This window comes from Protopterus annectens, chromosome 1.part1 (genome assembly GCF_019279795.1).
Source record: "Protopterus annectens isolate FY-2018-M chromosome 1.part1, PAN1.0, whole genome shotgun sequence".
Taxonomy (NCBI): domain Eukaryota; kingdom Metazoa; phylum Chordata; order Ceratodontiformes; family Protopteridae; genus Protopterus; species Protopterus annectens.
The window spans coordinates 483,400,075-483,427,759 of record NC_056726.1 but is presented as its reverse complement, the minus strand read 5'-3'; the positions used below and the strand labels follow the sequence as shown (position 1 = coordinate 483,427,759).

Genomic DNA, 27,685 nt, shown 5'->3' with positions numbered 1-27,685 from the left:
CTTTTTGTTTCCTATGCAGATAATAAAAAAGGCCTTCCTGTTTCTAAAGTGACTTTGTCCAGATGGCTTTCTTCGGTCATCACTGAAATTTATACGATCAGGGGAAAACAGCTGTGCTCAAAACCTAAAGCACATTCAACTAGGAGTTTAGCTACTTCTACAGCCTTTCAAGCTAGACTGCCTTTGGACACTATTTGTGCAGCGCCACTTGGGCCACTCCTCACACTTTTGTTTCCCATTACAAATTGGACTTGGCCTCCAGGGACAGAGCCAGTTTTGGCTCTACAGTCCTCAAGAGTTTGTTCCATTGAGCCACCCAGGATAAGAGGTGCTAGGGACGCGGTCCCATCAAGCAAGAATGAAGGCGAGATTGACAACTTAACATTAAGAAGTTATGTACCTACCATAACGTTCCATGTTAGTTGTCTTCTCTCGCCTTCTTTCTTGCGACCCTCCCTCCTTCCCCCTGGCCTGGACAGACCTTGTATAAGAAACTATTATGCTAAAGACCATTCAGACCTGGTCCTTTTTCCATCTGTAAGTTTCTTCTTCCTTTGGGAAGTATTTTATGCTTGGTGTTATTGCCCTTTGTCAACAAACGAGATCTGGGTACTTACTAACTTGCATCATGGGATATGGGGCTGCCTCGAGCTGGTAAAAGGAGTTCTCGAGCTAAAGCAAGTGCCGAGTCGGAGCCGAGGATCGGCTCCGAACCCATCAAGCAAGAAAGAAGGCGAGAGAAGACAACTAACATGGAACGTTATGGTAGGTACATAACTTCTTATTCCCAGTCTCTAGATGTAAAGTTGCCTTCTGATGATGTAAAGTTCAGTCCCTGAGTGCGGCCTTCTTCCTGTTGCATTTGAAAGCTCACATGACGTCAAGCTGCTTTACGATTGGTTCCTTTGTCAAAGGCACTCTTGGCTTCATAATCTTTAGGGTCTCTTCGTATCTTACCCTTTTTCTTTTCCACCAAATTCTCCTCAAAACTTCGGAGTCAACCTTTAATATCAGCCAGCAGATTATCAAGGCAGCTAAGCCCCGAAGAGGCAACAATATTAGAACTGAAAGTGGAAATTTGTTCTTTAAGACATTTTTGTTTTAGTAAGTTTCTTTCTATGAGAATGGATATCCACACCATTGAGCATCTATGGGCAGCAGCAACCCATCTCGACTTAAACTGCACATCTTCATCACTAGATAGGTCGAAGGGTGTAGTAGGGCCTTTAACTGCCCGTAGACCCATAGGAGATATGTCAAGCTCAACATATCATTGCAAGCTCTGAATATTGAAAAAAACAGAAGTCTCTTTAAAAATTAATTTTTCTTTTTAGCTGTTTGCCACCTATGAAGGTAAGAAGAAAGGAAAACTACTGTCAAAACAGACTGTTTCCATTTTACAGTCTCATCCCATTGCCTTTTGTTATACTAACCGTAATAAGCCACTTCCAGTTAGGGTCCATTCCACATGGACTTTGGCTTCTTTTCTAGCTTTCCAGAAAGGAGTGGATTCTAGAAGTATTCTAGCAGCAGCAGCTTGATCTTCTGTACATGTTTCTACGAAGCACTTGAAGCTGAATTCCTTTTCCCGGTCCAGACAGGCTCTGCTTGGGCCATTCTCCAAGGGCTACTAGATTCCAAGTGTATTTTTTCTCCTTTCTTACTTTCTAAGCTATGGTAATTGACTCAAATAGGTTAGGCTTCTGCAGCAGTGATCAAGTGATCTAAATGTTGCACATAATTCAGTCCAGCCCGCTGCTTTTGGCTTTTTTTGCATTACCATGGTTTTGCATAAACAGCTTTATAAATAGTTTATTGTTAGGTTTGTTTCCTAGCATTATCACTTCAGAGGTCTTACCTCCCTTTTTCTTGGAAAAAAGTTGTGATTAAATTGGAGCTTTGACTGTCTTTAAACTTGAACTCCCCTCAAGTTAATGACGGAGCATTAGGAAGGCACCCTCAGTCTTTAAAAGCTGGTTGGTCACTAGGGAAGGACCCAAATAGCTTAAGTTATTGCAGCAGTGCTCTATTAGAACATATACTGGTATAATAAGTTTACTTCCTCAGCTGTATTTTCTGCACCAGTGACCCTCCTCTCAGTATAAAGACTGTGGAAATCTTCCCATTAGTAAGAAATTACTATGGAAGACATTTTCTCAGCCTTCTCAAAAGCTACGAATGCCTCATCAGTGGGTACTGATGATATACCATGTCGCCTTATCCATGCCAAATATGGCCTATCTGGACCCCTACTTAACCTTTTTAATCTAAGTCTCTCCACTTGTTACATTCCTGGAGCCTGGAAGATAGCCATTGCAGTACCATTACAAAAGGATGGCCCAGTCATGGGCCTTGGTAACTATAGACCTATTAATCTTGCTAGCCTTTTATGTAAAGTTAATGAGTGTAGTGTCTCAGACCTCATTAATCTAGACATTGAAAATCTCATAACTGTGGACCCTCACCAGTATGGCTTTCTCAAAAGAAGGCCGTAGCTATTTAACATCATTCATTTCTTTGAAAAAGTTTCCGAAGCAGTGAGTAGAGGTTATGCAGTCTACACAGGATATCTGGACTTGATCGAGGCCTTTGACAGTATTTCCCATGCAGGTATTATAAACACACTTGTAAATCTAAATAAAAATCCTTACGTTATACAGTGGAATACTACTAACTGGTTGCCTGACAGAACCCACGTGTTTAGAGTCACAGGTGCTACTTCTGAAAGTTTAAAGGTTACCAGTGGAGTACCACAGGGCTAATTGTTGGGTTCTCTCCTGTTTGGCAGCTGTTTCTCAAATCTTCAGTCCAACATTCCTAGCCTGTGATTATTTCCATTTACAAATGACTGTAAATTGGATGTTATTGTTCGAACTTGCACTGGCTCACAATTTCTCCAACATAGATTAGACCATATTAACAGCTGGCTCAGGGACAAAGGCTTCACGTTAAATGTGAAAAAAGTAGCATAGTTCGTGTTGATAAACAAAATATTTTCACATGCCATAATGGAGCAACACCTCTCCATTCAAGCACTGTTATAAAGGATCCAGGCACTCTTGCTGATGAATCCTTATTGTTTGACTTGTATGTTCACACAGTAGTTCATAAAGCCTTCTGTCTAGTTCATCTTATTTCCAAAGTCATCTGCACCAGATCCAAAGATGTCTTAATTCCCCTTTAGCCATTTGTTATCAGGCCCATTATTTAATATAATGCACCTTTGGCATGTATTTGTGCAAACATATCACTCAACTTAACCTCAGAGATTCGTAACTAAAAAGATTAGTGGCCTCAGAAATCTTAGTTATCATGTCAGAGTAACAGCCCTTCACTGAACTTAGATTCTTATAGATTCCTCCGTGGCGATCTACTTTTAGCCTTTTGAGCAATGAAAGATTTAACCCTGTTTGGCCTCCTATTCCTTCGCTGAACAAGCTGTACTTCTATTGAATAATTACACTTTTATAAGCTGTTTATAGCACACTGCTGTATCCGTATCTTTGTTTGTTTGTGGTAGCATTTTGTATCTTTTAAGTTTGTGGTAGCATTTCACTCCGGACACTCCTTTACTATGTTTTTACATTAGGAGGACTAGGATTATTCATCTAGTGGCAGTAGGTGTTTACCTGGTATATCTGAGCTGGGAAACACAGAAAAGGGATCTAAGTATTTTTTTGCATTTCTCTTATATACTGGGACTGTACTTCAGCAGTTTAAAAATGAAAACCTTACTATCTGCTGTTGCTTTAAGTAGTTAATTGCACTGTATTACATTGTATCTGTTAGTTGTAGGTAGTTTTTGTGGTCTTGTTACACTTGGGCTCCAAACCAGCTATTGTGTATTAAGAAGGTGTTTTTCTGCACCCTCATGGCAGGTGTGTGCTAATCTAATGTGTTGGGGACTGCTGGTCGAAGGCTTATTGTTTGCTTTTTTAATTCGTAGTTAGCTTAAAACTTGCGTCTGTTTGCTCATATTTAAGCTTTGCATTTGTGCAGGCTTTGGCATAGATACTCAGAGCTGCTCATTATTTGGCGACTTTGCTACTGATGGCTGAGAATCTGCTTTCACCTCTAGCAATCCACTACTGAAAAGACAAAAATAAGTATTTTTTTGCACTTCTCTTATGTAATGTGACTGTACTTTAGCAGTTTCTTAAGATATTTGCTGTTACGTTTGCACTTTATAACAAAACTGTACTGTTTACTGCTGCTTTAAATAGTTAATTCCCAGTATTACATTGTATCTATTAATTGTAGGTAGTTTGTGTGGTCTTGTTACATTTGGGTTCCAAACCAGCTGTTCTACATTAAGAAGGTGTTTTTTCTGCACCTTTGTGGCAGAAGTGTGTTAATCTAACCTGTCTGATTTGGGTATTGCTGGTGAAAAGCTTATTGTGTGCTCTCCTGATTGATAGTTGACTTAAAACTTGATTCTCTTTGCTTGTTTTTAAGCTTCATATTTGTGTGGTGCTGCTACTCACTCAGAGGCAGTTAGTAGTGCCCTGTATAGATGCAAAAGCTTAGAAGATTAGATGTTATGTAGTCCTATCTCGCCTCCATTATTACGTGTGGATCTATAACTGTATCTCTTTCATTTATACTTCTGAGGGAAGAGAGTTACCCCTTAAAGTCAAAGCGCATTCTATCAGATCAGTTTCTACTTCTGCTGCCAAGGACTCCTATTGATAATATTTGTGCAACAGCAACATGGGCTGCCCCTCATACCTTCATTACCCATTATAAATTGTACCTAACTTCCAGGGGTTGGTCTTCATTTGGTTCCACGGTGCTTAGGAGTATTTTCCAGTGAGCCACCCATTCAAGATGCTAGGGACGCTGTCCCACACGTAATAATGGAGGCAAGATAGGACTACATAACATAAAGAAGTTATGTACTCACCGTAACATTCCATGTATGTAGTCCATCTCGCCGAACATTATTACGAACCCCCCCACCAGCCCCCTTCCTGGAGGATCTGAAAACCGTTTTCTACGGTGGTTTATATCATAAAGGACACTTTTATTAGGGTTTATTCTTCCAAACCTTTGTTCTCCTTTCTATTTTTTCTCCTTGTATAGACTAGCATCAAACGAGATCTGGGGAGTGTGCTCATGCACCATGGGATACCTCCTAGCCACAAGCCAATCAGAAGTTTTCAGGCTTTCTAAAAGCGGCCAAGTCGGAGCCAATCCTCGGCTCCGAACCCATGCATAATAATGTTCGGTGAGATGGACTACATACATGGAACATTATGGTGAGTACATAACTTCTTTTTTTCCCTAAATGGCTGTCAATGAAACCCTTCCAAGCTTTTCCACTGCTCTAGGAGCAACTCAGTTGTGCTCTGAGCAGCGTTGCCTTAGTCATCAACCTTAGCCTACACAAAAGATAGGTCCCTCTTGTAGTCTTGGCACTATTCACACAGTCCTGTCAAATTAACCCATTCCCTTCCCTAATAAAACATACAGTAAGAGGCCTGCTATCATGGGCCTGCAGTTTTCCATCATCTCTCTGGCCAGCCTGATGGACATAAGCATGTTGAGGCTGTGTAGCAATTGTCTCATGTATACTTACGACAACCACTTACTCCTGAAACAAACAAATACTTTATGTGAGAGATATAGTTACATTATGAAACTGGAGGCAAGACTCTCAAATAAGGACAGATCGCATGCCAAACAGGTTGTCAGCACATACACACTTCCCACACTAAATAAGGACACGACACATAAACCCACATATGTGGAAGTACTCACTAGTAACTTACCAAAAGATCAGAGACCTCTCAAACGGAAACCACTTACACACATAACAATGCAAAAAACAGCTGCAACATATAATAATACACACACCAGTGTCTCAACAAATAAGCCCATAAGGTGTAACACCACAAAACCTAATGTGTTGGTCATAGGTGACTCCATTATGCGATATACATATGTTCCCCTCACCAGGCTGGATATGGAGTGGGTTGCAATTAGCTGCCTGTCAGGTGCCAGAATCCATCAAGTCAGTCAACCACAGATACCAACCATTATGACTCTGTCATATTCCATCTGGGGGCGAATGACTTGAGATGCACCTCACTGGACTATATGAAAAGAGACATGACTAACCTCTCAGATTGTGTCACAGGCAGCTAGCATTAAGAAGCATTCTACCTTCTCCAAGGATGATGCCACAATACAAACAAAAAATGATTGACTTTAACAATTGGCTTAGTTTCTGGTGTCAGACCAAGGGGATCCAATACCGTTCAGCCTGGGAAGACATGCCTAACGGGCCGTGCTGCTTTGCCAGAGATGGTCTACACCTGTATTCCTAAGCTTTTGGTTATTGGCAAAGGCATTAGCCACCCCCGTTGTCTTTTTTAGGCGGTTTCAAAATAACCAACCTCCCAACATAACAAAATACTGTCTAGATAAAATCAAGGTACTGCTGCTTAATGCTAGGAGTCTAAACAAGAAACTGCAGTCCCTGGAAGCACTCCTCACTTTGGAAGATGCTGATATCTGTGCAGTCACTGAGACATGGTTCAAAGGCACGGAAAGCAACCCTGGCTGTGTAGGGCTACAATGCCTTCCATACATTCAGACCACAAACTGAGTGTGAAGAACCAAAGGAAGAGGTGTATCCATCCTCATTAAGGATAAGTACTCCTCAAGATTAGTCAAATAGTATGACTCTCTTCTGCTACTCCATGTCCAATTAACTATAGGCAAAGTACCCTACCGCATCATGGCTAGCTATAGGTCCCCTACTATGAAACAGGGAAAAGCATTCCGCATACCTGGACTTAATGTAGTCACTTGCCATACAGTCCAACACTTTGCTCATAGGTGGTTTTAATTATCCTACCATCAACTGGAAAACATACACAGCCATAAACACACTGGCTCAGAGGTTCTTGGACTTTGTCAGTGCAAATGCTCTGGAACAGCTAGTCAGCAAACCTACAAGAGGCTCAAATATCCTGGACCTAGTACTGACTAACATGGGAAAGCATTGCACCACCGTGATGCCCTCCCTGGTAAAATTGGACCATAAATCAGTCTCATTTGATGTAATTACAAGACCAGATACCCCATCAAGCTCAAAAATGCTTAATAATTTTTCAAAGACAATTACCTCCTACGTTATGGTATAAGAAGTTTCAAAGCCCCTCATATGTAGATAACATGGACTCCTATGCAGAGGTGTAACAGCAGTACCCTGTTTAACCACTTAAGCAGTATAGAATCGGCTGTACCTGACCGGATTAATGCACTGATGAAGGCTTAAAGCCGAAACCGGTATGCTACTTGTTATTCCTATATGGAAGTGGTCCATTATGTTTTGACCTTATATTAAACGTTTGGTTGGAAGCTGACTCTTGAGTGGTGGCTGTTTTGTATACTTGGATTATTGGGTGTTTTGGGCTTTGCACCTATCCGTACTTGCGTGGGATTGAGTTTGCTTTTGCCTGACCAGATTAAAACCATGTCTTGACAAAAAAAAAAAAAAAAAAAAGAGTCTGGTGGACCCCTTATATAAACAGGCTGTACAACAAGAGAAATAAACTAATGTCCAAGAACAAGAAGGCCCTTACTCAGCAGAGGAAGGAATTCCTCTGCAGCTTAAACAAACAAATTAGAGATCTTCTCAAATCCTCCAAAGCTAATTACGAAGCAAAAATAGCCTCCCTATCTAAAGGTTATCAAAAGGCATTCTTTAACCACATCCAGAATCTAAAAGGGAATACCCAGCTTTGTGGCACCACCCATACAGAGCCAGAGGTAATAGCCAACCTGCTGGATGACAGATTTGTAGCAAACTTCACGTACACCCATCCCCTCCAGTCATCTCCCAAAGTATACCTGCCACTTTTCTCAGCCTATTATCTCGAGAGAGCAGGTAATTTCAGCAGTCTTCAAGTCCAAAAACAGGACCAGACAACTTCCCAAGTTGCCTTTTAAAAAACTTAAAATTTGACCTAGCAGGCCTACTTGGATCCCTGTTTAACCACAGCCTGTGAACTGGCTGTATTACAGCAGAATGGAGGACAGCAACAGTAATCCCTCTGCAAAAAGAAAGACCATCATCCGACCCTGAGAATTATAGGCCCATAAACTTGACGCCTCATTTGCAAGGCCTTGGAAAGAATCATTATGGACCTTATTAACAAGGACACGGGTAGTCTCCAAACGTTGGACTCAACCCAGTTTGGATTCATTAAAAGTAGATCATGCCTGTTAAACATGGTTGACTTCTTCAAGAAAGTCACAGAGGTCCTCGACAAGGGAAAGACAGTGCATACTACCTGTCTTGACCTTGCCAAGGCATCTGACACAATCCCCCACTCTGGTATTACAGAGAAACATTCCCAATTGGGAATTAACCCCTACATTACCAGATGGGTAGCCCACTGGCTCACTGACAGAGCACATACTGTCAAAATGGGCGACTTCACATCTAGCTAAAGACCAGTCACCAGTGTCATACCACAGGGTTCTGTGCTGAGCCCCTTACTGTTCAGAACTTGGAATGCCTGTGGTTGACCAAGTTTGCTGATATTTGCAAATTGGGAGCAGTCATTGAGTCCCCCAGTGATGTTAATGTACTGCAGGCAGGGTTAACACAGATAAAATGATTGGTGCGAAAGCCACAGATTAAAGTTAAATATAAAAAAATGCATTATTATTTCCCTTTGGGAAAGATGACATCTCTGCTAATTACATTATAGACAGCACCCCCCCCCCCCACCCAAATGGTATGTGATCTGGGTAATCTGATTGATAGCAACCTGAACTTTGACAACTATGTATCCACAGTAGTAAGGACATCATTCTGTGTAGCACATCTTATAAATAAAGGCATTGCATCTAGATCTAAGAATGTTATAATTCTATTGTACTCTGCCATCATCAGACCAGTAAGTGAGTAGAGTGCTCCCTTTTGCATATACCTCACCAGGGCTCTATATTAAAATAACAAAACCTCACTTACGCGAATACCTAAATGCTGACACATAAATAGCGAACCGCGAAAACACCGAACGTCCTGAAGCACGAAATTCGAAATATTGAATTGCCATAGTTGGCCAACCCCACTGCCCGCTACGTACTACCTACCCAAACAAAATAAATAATCCACACTTCCCCATATCTACACTTTACCCATATATCCCATATCCTAATCAAACATTCACTACACACAAATGTATCTAACTATAAACAAACAACATCCAACTATGGGAAAAGTATAATTTACGTATACATTCAGCTACACAACTATATTACTATACATACACTTAACATAACCCTATTTATAACCCTAAAGTAAAGGTTGCATGTATTACTATGTATGTACTTACCTTAACACGCACCCTAACCCTAAGGTCCGTAACTATTGCATATTTACATTAGGAAGCTATACCAGCTAAGAGCCAACTATGACAATTCGATATTTTGAATTTCGTGCTTCAGGACGTTCAGTGTTTTCGCAGTTTGCTATTTATGTGTCGGCGTTTAGGTATTCGCGTAAGTGAAGTTTCGTTATTTTAATATAGACCCCCTCATCAGACTTCTGCAACAACTGGAGAGACCACAGAGGTTTCTCACCAAGAAATTACAGGGTACACAAAACAAGTCTTCCATGGAAAGACTGAAAGCCCTGTTACTGTATTCTGTCTCCTACAGGTTTCTCAGGGGTGACCTACGCCTGGCTTTCTGTGCAGTCTGTGAACCAGTCCTGGTAGAAATGCTACACATTCATAAATCAGACTGCACAAGGGTCACTCACTCCAGGGATTCTAACCTAGTGCTTGACATGAACAGGTCATGCTGGAGAGATAGATGCATCTCCCAGAGACTGCCACTTCTCTGGAACAAGCTTCCAATTCACGTGAAACAGACCTCTTCCCTGACCCTCTTCAAATGCAACTTAGATCAATGGATGGATGACCGCACATGCACTCCTGGGTGGAACTTGTGTCCCTGCTATACAGAGGAAGTCATTATTAACTACCATAGAGCCTTACCTCTACGAACTTCACTCACCTAACCACAGAAAATTGTGGCAACTCTGGATAAATATGGCTTGGCTTATAAGGACTTTAAGGCCGTTAGCCTAGTAACATTCTATGAACCTATGAAATAACTAGTTAGTGTCTAAACCTTTGTTAGCAGACAAATAAGACACATTGGCATGATATATTGATATCCCTATGTATCCCTCACCTCTGGAACAAACCTCCATTACATGTCAAACAGAGTAACATCCTTGCCTCCTTCAGGACAAACCGAGATAGTTGGGTGGGCAGCCTTAAATTCTCCCATGGTCTGTCTTGGCTTGCCGTACTTGAGGCTGGATGGAACATTTGAATGTTTTTTTGTTTTATTTTTTTGCTAGGCTCGTAATGGTCTCCAGACAGATTGCCTAATGTTTAACTGTGAACCTATAAGCCTGTGAATACTGTAACAGTGATCAAATAAAGGACAGACGTAATGCAGTTGCTTAAGAAATTACCACAACAGTCTATGTCCAGATAGATCACTGTTATTTATGCACCCTCCCTCCTTTAACCTTTTTTCATATTGTTCTCTTTTATGTTTCTTGGCTGCAGTGGACCAATGTTTCTTCCTTTGTATGCTTTGAGTACTGCTTACTAGATTTTATTTAGTCTCAGGTACCTTTTCCTGGAGCAGGATATCTTTGAGGACCTTCACTGCCGTGCATCCCTTATGTACAGTGTGTAGCGTCATGCATAGTTCATTGGTCAGACATGGGACACAGCAGGAAGATGCTCAAGCTTTTGTAGACAGCCCAGCCACGTGTTACCTTTGGCACAATACTTCCCAGTACTAAGCAATACTGCAGCAGTAATCTGTTCAGACATCTACTGTTATGTTAAGTTTTACACAGTTGTACTTTACAAATTACCTCTCTTTTCCATCACAACTCCAGCATTTGCTGTCTACCTGTGGAAAAATTTTGTGAAGTCTACTCTGGGTATAAAAATACCTAGGCACATACTTCCAAGTAAAAATCCTAAGCCTTCTGACTTTGCACATATAGGAGCCATATAGATCTCCAAGAATTCTTCCTTTGTATATTGCCTTTCCATTTTGTCTTCCCAAGCTTTTCTATCCTCCTCTGAATAATTCTTATATATGTCATGCAGTATTTTATATGGTATACTAATTATCCCTTTATAGCAGAATCTTCTGTTATAGACTGAATTAAAACTCCATCAGAGCCTTTCACTTAGCACTCCTCTATCCATTTCTCTTTGCCTATACTGTTACCAGTCTCTGACATGCAGTCCAAAATTCTGTTTGGCCTCATCCCACTATGTTATTTCCCTCAGTAGTTATTTGCTCACAATACTTTGGTTCTTAGACTAGTTTTCACCATGAATTCTATTCCACTTTGTCTAATTTCTATACCCTACTTGCAGTCATACCTATTGCTAGTCTTCTTTCTTTATTCCTGTATTGGCATATTTCTTAGAATACTTTAAATTGTTGAGAGAAACTCATCCTTAGTAATAATCCAAGCAAGTATCTTCAGTCCACTTGTTAATTGATTTTTCTGCATCTGAACCAAACACATGGCCATCAGTATCCTTAGAATAGTATTAAATGTCCTTTCTTTCTCTTATCTTACCTGTATTGGTCCAAATGGATCAACAATGGTCAAATCACTTGTCTCTCTTCTTTCTACTTCATAATCATAAGTGAGTGCTGGAATGAGACTGTAAGAGAATGGAAGGAGGGGTTTCCTGCCCTCTTATAGTATTACAGCAATTACTGTTTTATACCACAAAGCCAGAGCTTAGTTCTTTAGTCTTAGAATTGTCCTTCCTCCCCATTTACTTACCTCTAATGGTGGACTTGTGTTTTCATTGTGACTGCAGTACTCTACCAAACTCTTCTTATGTCACACACACAATAAACTGCATAGCTTGATCTTCCATCAGTTGGGTATTTCTAATTGTTCTGAGTAATCAGCTGTTGTCGAAAGGTTTGGGTCTTTGATGCCTCAGGAATATAAAGACTACAAACGCAATTTGTAAATATTCTCAGCATCTTCCTTGTGTTCTGACAAACTCCCTCACTTAAGCTGTCCTGTATTGTATGTAGTACACATTCTGTTAAAAGCAAGCCTTTGAGTGCTGTCCTTTGAAAACATATATGCTTCTCTTCCATTCAGTGTCTGTGTTTTCTGAATTGTAGTGTAGTTTCTGCAGTCTGTCCATAGAAGCATGTCCAAATTGAAGATGCAGTTTCTTTAGAATGTAATGCTTCTCCTACCCGGTCATGTTCTTTGAGTCTCTGAGGGCCTCATTTAAGCAGTTAACATCTTTATTTAGAATGTTGACACGGTAATGTCTAGAGATAGTGATTTCAAAAGTCACTGGTTGGTTAACTATCACTGCTTTGCTGTTTTCCTTTATCTTTTCCACCTCACGTAGACACTGTGTACAGTGTGTACTGAAACCACTGTCTAACCATTTATGTCCACAAATGGTGCTTGTGTGTAATCTACGGTTTGTCAGCAAGCACTTGACCGAGGAATGAGAAGGTTAATGTATTTTTTATCACTTTCTCCCTCTTCTCTGAGATTGTGACACCTTGGATTTATCATTTTCGCGAACGACATGTCAGCAGTTATGCTGCCAAAAATCAGAATATCGTTCGGAAAATGAATAGTGGTTTGGATATTCTAACACACTTATGCGAATGCAGTAGTGCATTCGCAAAAGTGTGTTCGACTATATGACCGAGATTGCAGTACAATGGAGATTGGAAATTCATCCATATCCCCACTGTAGTGTGATCTCGGAGTTGGAATAAATTAGTAGCAGGGGGTGTGGGGGGGGGGCACGGCCACAGGGGGTGCAGGGGCTTGCCCCCTTAAAAAAAGTGATATGTCGTATAGGAGTTTGATTTACATCAGATCCTATAGGGCTATCACATCACATTTTCGGCGCCAATGTCGACTCAAATGTGTTGATCATTTGGGACGACATGTACGCACAAAATGTTTTTTTGGTTTAACTTTTTGTTATTTCGAACGGCAAATGTTTTACAGTTCGAACTATTGATAGTAAACCATATATATATATATATATATATATATATATATATATATATATATATATATATATATATACACACACATACATACACACACACACACACACACACACACACACACACACACACACACAGAGGGAAATGTAGTGATTTTATACTCGTGTATGTATGCGTGTGTGTGTACATATCTCTCTCACACACACGCGCGACAGATATACATTTTGGGGTGTGAGGTGTGCTTTTGTGTTGGAGGCGCAGGCGCTCCCTAGCAAAAAAATAAATAAATGTTTTTTTTTTTTTTTTTTTTTTTTTTTTTTGCAAGCTCTCAAGATTTTAGATGTTTTAGTGTTAAATAACTGCATTTTGATTAAATGAGGTGCAGTTTTTCATAGTGACGTGTGTGTGTATGTGCATACCCGCATGCACCATCTCTCACAGGGGACCCAAGTGATTCTACTACAGTAATGTCTGCATCTGAAATCAGCTCTTTGGCAGTAAAAGTTATGTTGTATTTTTCTATAATTTCAGATATTTTGCTTTTCTCCATTATTTTAATGTGTTCACCTCTGTACAGCGTTCAAACACTGACAATTGCTCTGATATATAGCACTTACCTGCTAGATTTGTACCTGGTAGTGGCAGTCTAAGCAAACTTTTTTTTTTCCACCCAACTTGTTTCAGTTCTGGTGTGTAAAAACATGCAGCATCTTGACATATTAATGCCTTATGGAGTACCTGATGCCTTTCTCTTAAAATATGCTTTCAGACTGACCTTGTTGAGGAAAATGTAAGTGCAGTACATGCTGCTAATACTAATTGTCAGTCTTTTGCATTTTGGTATGCAGTGTCCGACAGCTTAAAACCAAGTTCTGCTTCTAGGTGTACTATGTTATATTAGGGCGTCTTAATATATAGTTGCTTAAAAACTGTCTTGTAATCTGCCACAGAAACTTCATTATTTCTAAGAATCTGATCAGAATTAAGGAGCAAGTGTTATAAATCTATTTTCCTCTTTCAGGATCATAACATCATCTAATTATTAAAGTGACCATACATTTATGTGTTCATATGTTGTTGTTTGTCTTTCGGCTTTTTCCCGGTAAGGGGTCGCCACAGCGGAACTCCGGTGCACTAATGATTGGCAGTAGATTTTTACGAAACGCTGAGGTGCCAGCTCGATGCCCAACCTTCAACGAAGGAACGCCCATTTACGCACACATGTCTTTCGAATGCTACCCAACCACGGGGAGGACATGCAGACTCCACACAGAAGGCACTCCCAAGCTAAGCCGAAAATCGAATGGGAGAACCTCTTGCTGTGAGGTAACAACGCTTCTGCCGTACTTCATGTGTTCATATCCTCTGCTGAAATCCCTGTTGCTATATCCTTTGCTTTCCCAGTAAGCAAAGTGCAGTTGCAAGAGCAGACTTTAGTTTTTCCAGTTCACTAGCAGGAGTCCAAATTATAATCTCATTTTCCAGCATTCATGTGGCTTATTTTCATCAAATACAAATGAAATGCTGCAGTTAGAAACCATCCTTGGCAACCAGTGAAAAGGGTTCAACAAATCTACTTGAATTATCAAGGCAGATGAAATGTATTATTTTTGAATATCTAGGCTGCAAATCTAACATTACAGAGATGCATGCAAACACAGTTCACAGTCTAAATGCTAGCAAAGGTTTGTAGTCATTGGCATAAAGGAATATACTGCTGAGAAATATGAAAAAGTTGATGTTGCAGTGAAAGTTCTGAATAATGAAAGTAAATGCAAATGTAATAGTCAGTCTACCTCCCTGCACCCAAGTGGACCACTCGGGATGGAAATACATAGGTACAGTCAGTCTTTGCATGGGTATACTGCTGTATATAGTTATAAGACAATCTTCTGTTAACTTCTTTACAGTAATTATTAGTGGCATAGATGTGCATTGTATTATGTCTGTTTTTGCATGTGAATTTCTTTTACTTGTTTGTTGGCTGTGATTGCCTTCTTCATATTTGGTGGAGTATACAAATAAATATTTGTAAACAAATACATATACACATACACGTATATGTTTTTTATATATATATATATATATATATGTGTGTGTGTGTGTGTCTATAGATTATATATATATATATATATATATATATATATATATATGTGTGTGTGTGTCTGTGTGCGCATATAAATACACACACACACGCATATATGTTGCATTTCACCTGGGTAGTGGCCTCTAAATGGTAATTTTTGATCAGTGTACCATCACAGTAAAAAATACATAAACTAAATAACCTTAGACATGATCAATGCAGTCGTATGGACGAAGGAATATGAATTAGCGTAATAAGTAAGTGTAAATGTGGATAACAGTAGACTATGAGGGTCATAGTGCTAGCTTTTGACATAGATATGTGAAAACTTCGAGTAGGTCACGGATGCACGTGAAAAAGAAACCAGGCAAACTAGAGTGGGTAAACAGTAGACAACTTGTTAGACACTTACTACCAGAAGCCGCAGTGGGTAGTCACACAGCTCAATGGATAACTCAAGTTCTCACTTCACCAAGTGCTTTCACACTCACTTAGCATAATCTAGAAATTAGCAGTACTTGAAGTGTAAGAGACTGGAGAAGAAGTAACAGATAAAGCAAAGGCTGTGATTTAGTACTGCATGAACACTAAAGGAGGCTGCAGAACTCTTAGAGTAACTAATTCAAATGTGCTTGCAGTTTTATATAACTGCTTCTTCAAATTAACTATTTAGTCATGGAGTAGCAGCTTGTATTTCAGCTGTTTTCTGCCTCAAAAGAATATTGCAGTTATTTGGGGCTTTCTCTAGCTGCTTTGAAGTATCTTCAAATTAATTATTTACTAAACAGAAGGTAGTAACTACCTGCAATTTCCCATGTCACTTGACTCGGACAAGGGGGGCATCACAAACAAGGAAGCTGGTACAGTCCCACTAAAATAACTCTGTAATATATGACCTGATCTTTTTGACTTTTTCCGCTGTGGCGACCCCTAACCGGGAAAAGCCGAAAGATACAACAACATGTAGTTACTCATTAACCTACTTTAGTAAAAACATTAATGATACTAATGCAGCAAATCTTGTTTTCACTGTTGCTGAAGGATGCGTTTCCTCTTCTGCTTTTACGTGACGGGTATATTCTGACAGATTCCCATACAAGGGGCTTAACAGACAGTTTCTCAGTTTCTGTGTGGGAAACTTCCACTTCTGATATACTCTGTTGCCATTTGGCCTTTCTTTTGTTCCATATTGTATGGCCCCAGTCTTTTACCACTTGGACTGAAAGGGGTTCATAGTTAACAGCACCTGGTCGACTGCCTGATGTAAGCCTCATCATATGGGGAATTATGCAGAGCTTTAATCCTGACTGTATGGTGTTTTCAGGATCTGTGAATCTCACTGTATGAACAAAAATCCAGCCTAAATAGTATCAAAATACTGCATATTTTTTATGCCCCAGGGGCAGCAGTATCGTAGACCTGGTCATTATCAACTCAACATGGGCGACCGGCGTTCCACACTAGAGGGCAATTTCTCTTTGGTCAGATCCAACCACAAGCTAATCACCCTAGACATCCACATCCCGCCCCCACCACTCATTATTCAAACCACCGTAAAAAAATTTCTCAAAAGCCAACTTCATGCTTCTTAAGACAGAAGTGGCAAACTTTACGACACCCATGCAGACAGACAATCGAGGTATGACTGCTGAATCCTACACAAATGCATGGATCCCTAACAAAACCAAGATGCTATCCTCCAAAAAAAGGAAGCCAGTCTGATGGTCCCCTGCCATAAACAAACTCTACAACAGAAGAAAGAAGCTGTTGCAAAAAAGAGTAAAATCCCATGATTGGAGGAACTCCCTGGTCAGCCTCAGTAAGAAGCTGAGATCCCTCGTAAAATCCTCCAAAGCTGGTCACGAAAACAAAATCGCCACTGATTCTAAAGACATCCACAAAGCATTCTATAGCTATCTCCTGGGTCCTCTCCTGTTTGCTATCTACTTTTCTGAAGTACAGGCTAACACAGAAGGTCTTTGGCCAATGAAGTTCTCAGATGACTGCAAACTAGGAGCCATAATCGAAACTCCTAACGATGTGGACATCCTACAAAAAGACCTCACGGAGACAGATGCCCGGTGTTAAAGCCATGGCCTCAAGCTCAGTGCTAAAAAGTGCATTGTCATCCTCTTTGGTAGAAACTCTGTACCTATGAGCTACCACATAGATGGTAGTCTACTTAACACCGAAAGTGTGATAAGAGACCTTAGGACACAAGGACAGTAAGTCTTTCCTTTGATAATCACATCGCCATAGTAGTCAGGAAATCCTTCTGCGTGGCACACCTCATCACAAAAGGTTTCTCATCCAGGAAAATAGAGGTCATTGTTCCTCTCTACTTGTCACCCATTATAGAGTACAATGCCCCTTTTGGTATGTACCTCACAAGACATCTGCAACAACTGGAAAGGCCGGAGAAATACCTCACAAAGAGGATTACTAGCCTCAAACAGATGTCATACGCAGACTGTCTCAAAAAACTGCAGCTTTACTCTGTCGCATGTCACCTACTCAGAGGCGATCTCTGCCTAACATACAAAGCTATGTCAAGCCCAGAGCTGTTAGACATGCTCCACTTAAAGAAATCCCAATCCCTCCGAGTTACACGCTCTAGGGATCTAAACCTTGTCACTACAATAAATAGGACATGCTGGAGGGATAGATTCCTGTCCCAGAGACTTCCCATACTCTGCAACAAACTACCTATCTATATCAAACAAAGGTCCTCGTTAGCACTCTTCAAGAAAAATCTTGATGATTGGATGAGAAATAGGAAGTTCACCCCGGGGATCATCTCTGTGGCTTTGCTCGACAGGGGCACAGGAAAATAATTTTCTTGGGTGGCGAAAGCCAGGGTACCTTTTTGGCTAGGCTTATATAGGCCCTAGGGCCAATAGCCTAGTACCTACCTATGAGAGAGAGAGTGCATCTAACAAAGAACTTCATTCTGTCAATTTCAAACTAAAGCCATCTGTGTACAGGGTCCTTACTCATAGCACTGGATGGGGTACATGCTGTCTTCTGTCCTTGCAGTTCCAAAAGTCAGGCTTCAGATAAGAATGGTCCTTTGATACCTGAAGAGTCTATGAGCTCCCCACCCCCACACCAGAGCCAGACCAGAATCTGACATTAGATGTATAGCATTAGATGTATAGCATTAGATGTATAGCATTAATTGTGTTAGATTATGGCTGAAGCTGCTCACTTTCAGCATGTTTATGTATAGGACCACTTGCCCGTGTGTTAAAGGAAGAAGTATATCAACCTGAAGGAAACTGTGGCCATCCAGTCTAACATGCCTAAGTTCTTATTGGTGCAAAATCCAGGGTCTCTCCAAACTGTGACAGACATCACCAAATCTATCGCTGTAAAAGTTATCTAACTACCGAATCTCGAATTGCAATAGTCAGGACCCACCTCCTATCTACTCTACTTTATGCATCCCCAAATCTAACTAATCTTTACAAAACTGACCTTAATAAATTTTCCATCTGTTATAACAAAATTGCTAGATTCACTACCATTGCCAAATCATGATCCCACCACTGCCTTTCCCTACAAGCCTAGCAATGGCTTGAATTTCCGAACCTATTAAGGTACCATAAACTCAGCCTAGCTCATCTAATTTTGTACTGTCCCGAGAAAGCCCCTGACCTGACTGGCATGCTGAACTTCTACAATTCAAATAGACAACGGTCCTCCAACAAAGCCTTAATCGAAACCATCATATGCAAAAACAACTCTGGGGAATCACTATTTGCCCATGAAATAGCAAAAATGTGGAACAACCTTCCCCCTGACCTCAAACTACAAAACTCCACACCCTCCTTCAAAAGCCTGCTTAAAACATACCTCTTCACCAACCATCTATGCACCTGTAATTGACCCCCTGAAGCCTCGTCCACTTACTATTTCTACACCCCATCTGTCCTGGACAACACAATCTAACTATACCTATCCATATGTGAGCAATAACCTATATATGAGTGTATGTATGTGTGTGTGTGTGTGTGTGTGTGTGTGCATATATATATATATATATATATATATGTATGCATGTACATATATATCTGTGTGTGTATATATAGTGTGTGTATATGTATGTGTAGGCATTGCATGTATATTTGCTTGAATGTGTATATGGAAAACATAAACATTTATATACTCTCTTTCAGTTGTGAAATATCTTGCAATGCTCTACCAGGTTCTTATCTACTCTCACTGTATATTCTGTACACTTGCATTTTTTAACCAAAACAGGGAATATCATCTTATTGTATACTAACAGCTGTAAAGTCTACCATTTGTATGCTACTACTCTGTAATGTCTCTCTTGTAAATTTTTCTTCTCTCTGTAAACGTTTGGAGTTTTTCTCCCCATGACTCCGCTGAAAATGGACACTTGTTGTCCTGTTGAACTATCTTGGCAAACAAATGTTAAATAATAAATAATAATCGTGGGGAAACAATTCATAAACCCTATGTAAAATATGATAATCTGGGAATCTGGCAATGAAAACCAGTTTACATCTCCAAGCAATTTAGCTATCTAGCCAATAGAATTATTTAACAGAGAGTCTGAGCATGAAGATTATGGTCCCACAGAAATGAATGTTTGGTTATCCTAAACAAATGAGGCTTCCTGAATATAGAGCTGCTTGTATCCCAAGCAAATTCAGATCTCTACCTTGTGGTAAATTACACTTTGCAGAGGAGCACTAGCAGCAAATGCATTCGTAAGTAGGTGGGATAATGGATTGTTTAAGAAGGGAGATGTGGTTTCCCTGTGATGGCCATCGTCTCAGAATTGCTAAAGGCAAGAAGAGGATGAACAGAACTCATTCTTGCAGCTCCAAACTAGTCAAGATATTGACCATGCACCCATTTGATTTAGCATGCCTTGAGATCCTCAGATTCAAAGCTGGGAATGTCAGGATGGTACCACACAACCATTTATTTCTGCCAGATGTTCTAGGTATTCTCAAAAAAGCAAGACCAACTAATAGAAAGCCTTTTTTGTCTAAATGGATCAGGTTTTCTTGTTGATGCGTCAAGATGGGAATAGATTTCACTTCCTGACCCCTACCGCAAGAGCTGCAGTAACTCTTAGATCCATTTAAATAAGCTGTAGCTTCCTGTACTTTAACAATGCACCTCATCTGCGTGCATCCTACTACATTCTGTAGTTTCTGCTAATGCGCCAGTTAAATAGGTGTGAAACTATATATATATATATATATATATATACCTCCCATCTCCATCTACCCAGAGTCCTCATCCCTTTAGAATGGGACCTGAATTTTGCTATAAAGAAACGGACCCAGCCTCCCTTGATCCCGACAGTAAAGGATAATTATCCTGAAAGACAAAATCCTAGAAGCAGTTCCCTTGGTCAAAAGGATCTCTGAGATTGTTCTAAGGAAAAGGTAATAACTGTGGGTTGACTAGGGCACCTTTTTTTCTTTGTTTGAACTTTTTATTTTACTATTTCACCATTCTGTCTGCATTTTAAAACTGCATATGACTTGTATATTTAGTGACAATCACCCATATGGCTTCCCAACCTGTCCTTTCTTCATTATTCATTGTGGTGTGACTGAATTTATCCATACCTTATGGTTCCTGTGCCTCTTACTGACATTTGTGCTTCACATGGAGATTTGTAGTAATTACCCCCAGCTCCTTTGACTTTAACCTTTTGCCTGTTATAGAGTGGATTGCCTGGATCAGTCATGTGACACATTTTTTTATCGTGTCTTTTCAATTTTTCCTCATTTATATTCTGTGAGGCCATCTGAAAGAATCTGATTTTGAGACTGATTTTGATTGCTGCTGATACATACTTTCTCTCTTTTCTTTTATTTGATTATTAGCATACTAGTTTATTTAGCCTGTAGTACTAAACGAGATCCATACACTTACTGACTAGTCTCTTTGAAATGACTCGTTATTGTACACTAGATTTTGGGCTTTATGTCCCATTAAGGGAGGACATTAGTCATAAGGTGTCATTCAGTCGCTGTTAAACATGCTAATGTATTTTTGTTTTCCTTTACAAGATTACTTCAAGATGTGCATACGTTCATTGAAAGTCTGGGGGATGAATGTGCTGCTAATGCCATCGTGGAAAGGTAACTTACTAAGTACTAAATTAGTGTTGTAGTTTCTGAAAAGATTAATTGCAAACCACTCCACTTTGCCACTGTGTTTTATATAATGTAATGATGCTTTTGATCTCTGTTCAAATGGTTTTGTCTGTTTACATTATTCATACTTTGTCCCACCACATATAAGATGTTCACCAAATAGTTTCAAGCTTGACTTCCACCATTTCTCTGTGCACCAGTTTACCATTAAATCTCTGCTAAATGGGAACAGTCTGTCAGTATTTTGATGGAGCATTTCTTAAAGGCAGAAAAAGAATGAAGTTTTGATAAGCAGGATGATAATGATGTGTCTATTGTAAAAGTTTCCTAGGGATCTTGATTTTTGTTTCTACAAATTTGGGAATGAAGTTTCATAGAGTAACAGGAGTGAGCTTCACATGCTATTTTGAAGATACAGATCTTCATGTCTAGATGTTGTGGAACAAACTATATCTGTCAGCTTCCTGGCATATCATGAAATATTACTTCATAGATTTAATAGTATTTGACTAAGTGTTATATATCTAATAACCAAGTAGACACAAGTAGGTAAGAGTTGAACTGCTGGGCAGGGGTGGTCTGGGGTACACTAAAGTGGATTATTTAATATTCAAGATGACATGAAAGAGTGCACTATCACAAGTTGAAATTGCCTCCATGTTGTTAATGTAGCAGAACTAATAACACAGAACACATTTCTGAATGGGTCAGGATGCTCAGATATCTGCTTCATTGAAATAGTTTTGATGTACATATTTTTTAGGGGAATACTTTCCCCTGTACCCCCATTAATTGGAAGTGACTTACTGTAGAAGTAAGACAATGCACATTGGATTGTTTAAGACCCCTCTAAAAAGGCATATATTAAAGAAATATGCTTATTTGCGCTACAAAGAAAATAGCTAGAGATTGTGCCTCACATTGCAATCAGTTCTTATCTTACTGTGTAGTACACCTCAACTACCTGTTGAGGCAGATCTCCTAATTAAATCTAATCTGTACATAATGTAAATAAGTTTTTTTTTTCAGACTGCACTGTAAACAGTTACTTAATAATTATATTATGCATTTCCTCTTTTTATTTCTACTGTAGCCTGTAGGCCCAGGTCATGGATGAAAAGGGTCTGTTAACCACAAAACATATATTGTTAAAATGAAATAAATAGATAAATAATTTATATATAGTCAATTCAAGGTTTACTTCCCTTTGGGAATAAATAGTAACTCCCCTTTGTAGCAAACCCTTTCGATGAATGTGGCTTTCAGCAAATTGGTCCTTGTAAAATTAACTGGCACTGGTAAAAATTACATGTAGACAAACAAAATAAGAAAAACATTAGGAAATAAGAAGGTAACATTATGAGACTCTAAGAATGAAATATAGCATTGCTTCATGAAATACATGCATACATACATAAGAATATTTCTAGCATAGGTATTAATGCCCTTCTAGCCTGCCAATATACCAGAACAGTTGTTCGTATAAGTGTCCAGGTTGTTCTTAAAAGTTTCTTAACTAATGTTTGCTTTAATGTTATTTGATAGTTATTCCATGCATCAGCTGCTCTCTCAGAGAACCAGTTAATAACACTTCTTATTCTTATAGAATCTTCTGCGTAGCTTGTCTGATGATTCTCTACTAGTTTTCTCTAAATGCCATATATACCTAAATAAGGTCTCCTCTTAAATATGTATGAGGCAGTGTACAAATTCAGATAGTTTAGCTTTTCATAATAACTTAAATTTTCACAATCCATAGATGCTATTGGTATATTTCCTCTGTGCTCTTTCCAGTTTACTCATGCTTGTTTTCTTATAAGGTTTCCATGTTGTTATTTTATACTCAAGTTTCGGTCTAATGTAACTAGCAAACAATTACTTCATAATTTCTGATTTTCTAGACTTTATAAATCTTTTTATACAACCTGTAGTGCTATAACTATTCTTAACCAACTGGTTGATATGATTAGGAAAAACTCAAAGTTGAATCTACCCATATAACCAGGTCCTTAAATGAATCTACATTTTCAATCACTGTGCTGTATTAAATATTCACTTTTCAATTTATGTCTCTCAATTCTCATATGCTTAGTTTTTGATGTATTTGTCAGCATATTAAACTCCTGTGCCCAAATGGTCAATTTATTCAAGTTCTTTTGCAGATATGCCGTCTGCAGCATGTGTAATCAGTTTACCCAATTTCAAGTCATCTGCAATATAGGCTATAGAACACCTCAGATGAAAAAGATAGACCTGAAAGGTACAATCTAAACAAGAATGAGCCTAGGACAGAGCCCTGTGGGACACCCTGACTGTAACCAAGAGTTTCACCTCTTCAATTGCTGTATGATACTTGCCATGTCCTATTTGTAAGCTATGCAGCTATCCATCTTATCAAGAACACAGCAATATCTAGTTGTTCTAATTTATTAACCAATATTCTGTGTATTACCCTGTCAAATGATGAAGTTAAATCTATATAAATTACATCACAGCACAATTTTTCATTCATATATATATATATATATATATATATATATATATATATATATATAGCAGGTATATTGATATAGATCATGTTACAGGTAATAATAGATCTAATTTCAGCATATGCATGCTGATGTATGGTTTCAAGTTCTAACCTTTCCAGTTCTAACAGTAACTTATCCAATATTATAGGTTCATAGGTGTGTACTAGGCCAATGGCCATGGAGCCTTTACAAACCTAGCCCATAGGATTACCCTGGCATTGTGCTACCCGACCTTAGTTCCCAGTACCTCTGTTGAGTAGAGCCACCGGAGTGATCCCCGGGGTGAATTTTCTATTTCCCATCCACTCATCGAGATTTCTCTTGGAGAGCCAGTGAGGTGCTCTGTTTGACATGTATGGGAAGTCTATTCCATAGCATGGGCAGTCTCTGGGTTATGAACCTACCCCTCCAGCACATTCTCTTGATTGTGGTAATGAGGTTGAGGTCTCTGGAGCGTGTGGTGCGGAGGGACTGGGATTTCTTTAGATGTAGCATTTCTAACAGAGCTGGGTCAGACATGGCTTTGTAAATCAAGCAGAGATCACCTGTAAATAGGCTATATGAGACAGAGAATAGTTGGAGTTTTTTTTGAGTCTGTCCGTATAGGGCAAGTGTTTAAGGCCTAGGATCCTCTTTGTGAGGTACTTTTACGGCCTCTCCAGTTGTTGCAGTTGTCTAGTGAGGTACATGCCAAATGGGGCATTGTACTCTATCATTGGCCTAATGAGGGAAGAGTAGAGGGAAACAATGACCTCTTTCTTCCTGGATGCAATACCCTTAGTAATGAGATGTGCCACATAGGACTTTCTGACCACAGTGGCAATGTGGTTGTCAAAAGAGAGGTTGCTGTCAACTTGTGTTGCCAGATCTCTTATAACGTCTTCTGTGTTCAGTAGACTACTATCGATGTGGTAATTCATGGGAACCGGGTTTTTACAAAGGGGATGACGACACATCTTTTGGCATTGAGCTTAAGGCCATGGTTCTGACAAAAGTCATCGGTCTCAGTGAGGCCTTTCTGTAGGATGTCAACATCACTTGGGGAGTTAATAATAGCTCCCAACTTGCAGTCATCTGTGAACTTTGTCAGCCAGAGTCCCTTCTTGTTGGCCTGGACTTTAGAGATAGATACCAAACAGGAGAGGACCCAGGACCGAACCCTGTGGGACTCCACTCGTAACTGGTCAGCAGTCTGACTTGGAGTCAGCTACTTTCACACTGTAGCTTCTATTTGTGAGCCAGTTTGCAACCCTAGTGATATAGGGGTTGATGCATAGCTTAGTGAGTTTTTATATGATTCCTGAGTGGGGAATGGTATCAAAGGTCTTGGCCAGTTCAAGGTAGGCTGTATGAACCACCTTGCCTTCATCCACAGCTCTGGTGACTGACTCTAAGTAGTTGACCAAGTTGAGCAGGCATGATGTACCCTTCACAAAACCAGACTGTGTGGGATGTAGAGTTTGGGGATTCCCTATTTCAGTGTTTATTAGGTCCATGATGATACGTTCCATAGCTTTGCATATCAGACTCGTCAGGCTAATGGAGTGATAGTTCCTAGGGTCTCTAGTCACTCCTTTGTGGAGAGGGATGACTGTCGCAGTGCGCCATTTGGTAAGGACAAAGCCTGAGGTGAGGCTGTGATTGAACAGGGCACACAGGTGAGGTGCCAGTTCACTCTGTAGTTCATGTAGACTGTTGTAGGCTACACACTCAAGTGTAATAGCCATTTCTGTGCATTTAAAGTGTTTGTTTTGATTGTGTCTGCTTTATTTTCTGAAAAAAAAAATTATACTTGTTTTCCAGCCTTTCTAAGCTAGTATAGTCCAGTTTTCAGGTTAGTGCTTAATTCAGGGCTGTGTTACAAGTTTCTTTGTTTGCCCATACCTTACTTGGATAGAAGGAAGTTTCTCTGTTCATCTGTGAGAGATGGGAGCTTTGAGCAGCCTGTATGTCTCTGGAGGAGTGGTTTCAGCCCAGAAATTAGTAGTTTATTGGCCATTTTGGGCTAATTTCTATCTCTTTCATTTCCCTGCTATAAAACCCCCATTTGCGAGGTTTTTGCACTTGTATACAGCTCAGCAAGCTCCTGCCTGGTGCCCAGCAGAGTTCTACAGCAGCAGAGAGACAAAAGAGAGACTTTGGAGTGATCAAGTATAATTTTTCTGCATTTTCTTGCTGCCTTTAGCTAATTCATCCTAAAACGCTGATTTTGTATAGTTTCTGTGATTTAAAAAGCTTGTTTCGACTACATATTGTACTTATTTTACTGCCTGCACTTTTAACAAAGTCATTTTTGTGTTTAAAATACCTGTTTAACTGTTGTAGGCTACACACTCAAGTGTGATGGTCATTTCTGTGCATTTAAAATGTTTTTTGATTGTATCTGCTTTATTTTCTGAAAAAAAAAAAAAACAAAAGAAAAATACTTGTTTTCCTGCCTTTCTAGTATAGTCCAGTTTTCAGGTTAGTGCTGAATTCAGGGCTGTGTTACAAGTTTCTGTGTTTTGCCCGTACTTTACTTGGATAGAAGGAAGTTTCTCTCTTCACCTGTGAGAGAGGGGAGCTTTGAGCAGCCTATCTGTCCCTGGAGGAGTGGTTTCAGCCCAGAAATTAGTAGTTTATTGGCCATTTTGTGCCAATTTCTTTCTCTTTCATTTCCCTGCTATAAAACCCGCATTTGAGCGGTTTTGCACACCAGGCAGCGCCGGTTAGCTGGCGTATAACTATTCCCGGCTCCACAAAGTTTGCTCTTCAATATTTCCCTTGGAACTAGACAAACTTTCAAATTAAGCACTCAAACCAATCACTTCTCTCTAAATAAAAATCTACAAAAGCAACAGAGTCCTCCAAAGCAGACATCCAAGCAACCTCCACCCCCCCCCCAACACAAACCATGAAACACATACTTCACAAAACCAGTGTGCCACGCAATCACAGCCCTTAAGGCAAAATAACATACCCAACACACTAGCAATAGGTAACTCTATAGTCAGGCACACTGACGTCCCACTCACTAGGCTAAACAAGGGGAAGGTTACTGTTGGCTGCCTGTCGGGTGCCAGGATCTGCCACATAACACAAGCACTCAGGTCACTCCAAAACAAGTACAAATATGACTCTGTCATTGTCCATGTTGGTGTGAATGACCTTAGCCATACCTCCCTGGACTACATGAAAAGAGACATGGAGGAGCTGTCTGATCACATAACCCAGGCCGGTATGACCCTGACCCTCAATAGCATTCTGCCCTCACCAAGAATGATACCATGGTATAAAGAAAAAATTATCAATTTCAACAATTGGCTAAGCTTCTGGTGTCATTCAAAGGGGATCCAGTGTCTGTCAGCCTGGGATGACATGTTCGACGAGCCACGCTGCTTCGTTAGAGACAGCTTGCACCTGTCACCCTTAGGCTATCGATTACTGGCCAAGGCTCTTTCCACCCCCGTAGTGCCTTTTTTAGGCAAGGCGCAAGACAAACCCACCGCCGTAAATAGCACAAGTAACAAAAAACTGAGGGTAATGCTACTCAATGCCAGAAGTCTAAACCTCAAAATGCACGCACTCGACGCACTCCTCAGTATGGAGAAAATCGATATATGTGCAATAATAGAAACCTGGTTTAAGGCTCCAGAGGGCACCCCAGCACTACCAGGCTACAACTCCTACCATACATTTCGGCCACAAAACCCGGACCAAAATACAAAAGGCAGGGGCGTATCCATATTCATCAAGGATACCCACACCTCCAGGTTAGTGGCACAGCACAATGTCTCAGAGATCATCCAAGTGCAACTAACAACAGGCAAAACTGCAATTCAAATTGTAGCTTGCTACAG

The 27,685-nt window shown here is 40.0% G+C and overlaps 1 protein-coding gene across 1 annotated transcript in view; it reads left to right on the top strand.

The window, feature by feature from the left end:
* TARBP1 (TAR (HIV-1) RNA binding protein 1) overlaps positions 1–27,685 on the top strand; it is a 2,802,917-nt gene that overhangs the window by 1,624,371 nt on the left and 1,150,861 nt on the right. Inside the window, exon 19 of the mRNA XM_044087106.1 lies at positions 21,229–21,300. Coding sequence (XP_043943041.1) covers positions 21,229–21,300 — 72 coding nt within the window. The remainder of the gene's footprint in view (positions 1–21,228; positions 21,301–27,685) is intronic.